This window comes from Dipodomys ordii, unplaced genomic scaffold (assembly GCF_000151885.1).
Source record: "Dipodomys ordii isolate 6190 unplaced genomic scaffold, Dord_2.0 Scaffold11, whole genome shotgun sequence".
Lineage (NCBI taxonomy): Eukaryota > Metazoa > Chordata > Mammalia > Rodentia > Heteromyidae > Dipodomys > Dipodomys ordii.
Window position 1 is genome coordinate 20,592,640 of NW_012267227.1, and position 4,730 is coordinate 20,597,369.

At 48.5% G+C, this 4,730-nt stretch overlaps 1 protein-coding gene across 1 annotated transcript in view; it reads left to right on the forward strand.

Moving 5' to 3' along the window:
- The window catches only part of LOC105981033 (actin, muscle), an 18,486-nt gene extending 16,059 nt beyond the window's left edge, over window positions 1-2,427 (forward strand). Inside the window, exons 2-6 of the mRNA XM_013010018.1 lie at window positions 4-154; window positions 720-881; window positions 967-1,158; window positions 1,743-1,924; window positions 2,284-2,427. Coding sequence (XP_012865472.1) covers window positions 4-154; window positions 720-881; window positions 967-1,158; window positions 1,743-1,924; window positions 2,284-2,427 — 831 coding nt within the window. The remainder of the gene's footprint in view (window positions 1-3; window positions 155-719; window positions 882-966; window positions 1,159-1,742; window positions 1,925-2,283) is intronic.
- The last annotated feature ends 2,303 nt before the right edge of the window (window positions 2,428-4,730 follow it).

Consider the following 4,730-nt stretch of genomic DNA (forward strand, 5'->3'; position numbering starts at 1 on the left):
GAGGAGCACCCGACGCTGCTCACCGAGGCCCCGCTGAACCCCAAGGCCAACCGCGAGAAGATGACCCAGATCATGTTCGAGACCTTCAACGTGCCCGCCATGTACGTGGCCATCCAGGCCGTGCTGTCGCTGTACGCCTCGGGCCGCACCACAGGTGAGCCCAGGCCGGTCGCATCCTCAGGTCACAGGTCACGGGTCACGGGCTGGGCCCTGGGGTCACGTTCCAACGTGGAGAGCGGAGGGGGAGAGGTGTCGGCGGCTCGGAGCCTGCGGAGTTGGAGCTTCCCCTTATTTAAGGTGCAGGGTGCCGCACGGAGGCGGAGACCATGGCGCAGTGCCCAGTGTGTGCATACCATCGCACGCATGTCAGAGAAGCACACACGTGTTTACAGGGCCTGCATCCTAACCACCCGCCAGTTAGAGGGGAAAAAACATGCCCGGATGCTTCCATGACGGGCTAATGGCTGGTAAGAGAAATGGTCATTTGAACGTCTCCTTGGGAAACGTTTCTACAGTGGCTTTAAAAGAGATGAACTGCCATTGCCTTCAGATTAACGTATCCACGAATTACAGGCCTTCTTGTTCTTGCGTGTAATGGAGATCATTTTGTCTGGACCCATTCCCAGTCTCTCTCTCAGCCAAGACCTGGAGCAAGATTGTGGCTGGGCAGAGCAGTGGTCCCCAGGCCTGACCCTGCTCTGGCCACCTTCCCCTCACAGGCATTGTTCTGGACTCTGGGGACGGTGTGACTCACAATGTCCCCATCTATGAGGGCTACGCTCTGCCCCACGCCATCATGCGTCTGGACTTGGCCGGGCGGGATCTCACTGACTACCTCATGAAGATCCTCACCGAACGCGGCTACTCCTTTGTCACCACTGGTGAGCGAGTGTGTGTCTGTGTGTCTGTCTCCTTCCCCACAACTGACTTCCATCTTGGGAGCTTGACCGTCCTGTATTTCCGCAGCTGAACGTGAGATCGTCCGTGACATCAAGGAGAAGCTGTGCTACGTGGCCCTGGATTTTGAGAATGAGATGGCCACAGCCGCCTCCTCCTCCTCCCTGGAGAAGAGCTACGAGCTGCCCGACGGTCAAGTCATCACTATTGGCAACGAGCGCTTCCGCTGCCCTGAGACGCTCTTCCAGCCCTCCTTCATTGGTGAGTTCCAGCTTTCCCTGGAAATCTCGGGGTCTTGCAGAGTGAAGTCCATAATTAGGAGTGAGTCAGTTACAGCATGGAGCCCCCCACGGCTCGGCCTCAAGTCCCCACGGGTCATTAGACAGAAAGCCTTGTGCTGTAGCACTATAATCTAGGGCATGCTGAATTCATCTCCCAGCAAAAGAGGCTGTTTGGCAGCAACTGAATCTCACACATGCAGGAAGCCAGCGGCCTCTCCTCCTCTAGTGCCATTAGCAAGAAGCTGGGCTTTCCTTTAAGTTTCCTAAGTAATTTTAGAAGCTTGCCTCTTGATATGAGGCCATAAATTTAAAACACACACATCGGATGGTTGCAGGTCTGCTGCAAACAGGTGCCCAGCACAGTTGTCTGTTTCTCGGCAGTTGTGGGTGGATTGTCTGTCAGCACTTTTTAAGAGACACCTGCTCCCTCCTGTTTGCTGTGGGGTACCTTATGATGGCCATATGTTTTCCAGACAAATGGTGGCAGCTCACCAATTTAGAAGAATCCTGTCTCTTCCTTCCACCCTGGCCTGAACAGGCCAATGTTTAAAATCTCGCTTCCAGGCATGGAGTCGGCCGGCATCCACGAGACGACGTACAACAGCATCATGAAATGCGACATTGACATCCGCAAGGACCTGTACGCCAACAACGTGCTGTCTGGGGGTACCACCATGTATCCCGGCATCGCCGACCGCATGCAGAAGGAGATCACTGCGCTGGCCCCCAGCACCATGAAGATCAAGGTAGAGCGCCTCCCCGCCCTCCACTCCCCTCACAGCAGTTGCCTGGCCATCCCACCCTACTGCCTAGCTTTTCTACAATAATTTTGAATTTTTTTTTTTTACCTTGAGAGTTTTAAGATACTTTCAAACAGCGAATAAGAATGGATATGTGTGTAGGCGGCGGGGGATGGGAAACTATTAGACACCCCTAACTTTCCCCGGCCTTCCAGCAAGTTGATATTTTACACGCTAATTGAGAAAAGTGGGGGAATTCTAGAAGACAGTTCGCAGCTCTTGATTGGCCGTCCTGATGGTATGAAGCTTCCAGTAAGCGCCTGGTTCCTTGGCAGGGAGAATTCACTCTTGTTTTCCTTCTGCAGATCATCGCTCCCCCCGAGCGCAAGTACTCCGTGTGGATTGGCGGCTCCATCCTGGCCTCCCTGTCCACCTTCCAGCAGATGTGGATCAGCAAGCAGGAGTACGACGAGGCGGGCCCCTCCATCGTCCACCGCAAGTGCTTCTAAAGCTCCCTCTCAGTCTGCCTTCTGTCCAGGATGATGAGTCAGCTTCAAGCCACCCCCCATCTCTCAATCATTGTACAGTTTGTTTACACACGTGCAAATTGTTCGTGCTTACCATATTTATTGCTTTATAAATAAACCAGACAGGACTTGCAACCTACAAAAGTCTCTCTCGTTTTTGTTTTTGTTTTTGTTTTTGGAGAGGGGATACGTACATTACGTACATGAGGGGACAGGTGTGTGACATCCTGAGCATAATGAAATTCCATGAGCATAATGACACTTTTGTGTATGTGTGCACGTGTGTGTGTTCTGAGGATCAGACCCCAGGGACTCAGGCAGAGTAGAGAAGTGCGCTACCACTGCCTTACTTCGATAGCCCTTGGCTTTTTTTAATCTTGCCATGTTGCTCAGACTGGCCTTGAATGTGCTCTGTACCTCAGCTCCATCCTCCTTGGTGCTTACCCTCCTCAGTGCTGAGATTAGAGGTAGGTACACACCACCACATCCAGCCACAATACTAAATTCTGATGTTTGTTTTGGGACAGAACTAGAAATACATTTGGTTCCTTGAGAGTAGATTGTGAGTAGAAGGCTAGACACACAAATGGGTGGGGCAGTTCTCTGGGATCAGCTGCTATGGCTGACACAAAGAGGTTTTAGGATGGAAGAAAATCCACATGATGAGAAGGTCCAAGAGTATTTAAAGTTCGCTTATCCTTACCTCTTCGGACTTAGCAGTTGTGTGTTTTGAACTCAGAGCCTTGAGCTCAGGCCAGTGAGTGGTCACTTGAGCCACACCCCCTACCCTTTGTGTTTGTTTTTGAGACATTGTCTCACTAGCCCTGGCTGTGGATGAACTCAGGATCCTCCAGCCTCAGCTTCATGAATGCTGGGATCATAGGCAGGTACCACTAGGCCTGGCTTTGGGACAGAGTTTTTAACCTCTATTTCTTTGTAAACTTGGTTTGAGTGAAGCAAAGGCTAGGACGTCCTTGGAAAGAGGCAAAAAATAAAAATAAAAAAGCCTTGCATTTTCTTTACTGCACTGTGTTGGTACTGTCTGCAAAACATTCTGGGAGCAGGGACGTGAGCAGGGTCTGAAACAATCAAATATGAAGGCAGCACTCACGGCTCAGGCCTTTCTGAACTAAGCTTTGTGAGTATTATAATTATGACCCCATACACCTAGCCAGCCTTGAAGGTTGATGCTATTAATGACTGTAAGAGGACATACATTTGGCAAAGTTATTTAAGCTTTGTGTTTAAAAACAAAACCACAGAATCTGTCATCCTAGCTACTCAGGAGGCTGAGATCTGATGATCATAGTTTGAAGCTAACCAGGGCAGAGAAGTTAATGAGTCTCTTTTTTCCAATTAACCACCAAAAGGTATGGTAGAGACCTAACCTTGAGCACAAAAGCTCAGGGACAGTGTCCGGGCCTGGGGTTAAAGCCCCAAGACTGGCACATATGTGTGTGTGCATGCATGTGTGTGCACACACATGCACACCAAGAAGCCTTAAGTTCCCTTAGGCACATATACCTAGCATACAAAGGAGCACGCAACAAGGTATGGTGGCTGTAGGTACTTAGTCATAGTTAGTTATAAGATGGCCATTCAAAAGACTGACATTTAGATAAACTTGACTTAGTTAAGTCCTGAGATCAATACTACGCAATTACTTTGATAAATCATATTTTAAGCCAATTATTTGTAAATGTTACCAAGAGTAGAAACCACCTTCTCAAAATCGCTTGATTTTCACAGAGATTTGGATGTTCCTTTCACTCCAATGTATTCACCTTGACCTTAGAAAAACCTTTGGACAAGCTTTTAATTTACAACCAACCGAACCAACCAACGCGTTTGTTATGACTCATACATTGTAAAATAATTAAATTACAATGAAACAGATTATAATCATTTGTCTAAATATCCAAATTTTAAGAATCCTTCTGAGTTTAGAACCACCCCCTTTCTTTCCTTTACTTTGAAACAGTTACGAAAACCAGTGACCAAACTTTTACTTATTAACAACAATGGACCTCCCTAAAGGTGTTCACACACACAAGTACAAGACCTTTGAAGAGCAAGATAAGAGATTTGCCTGGAAGTTAATCAGCCACACAAAGATGAATGAAAGCCTTTTCAAGCCCTCAGGGCACAGCTCACAGTAGCGGAGTCTGTGCCGAGTTCAAGCAGTAAAATGAGGAGGGGAGCTCCATGCCTTAGAAACAGGATCCACTGGCTATTGCAGAGTGCTTTTCTTATTTTTTTAATTTTACGTAGACTGCATTCCCCCT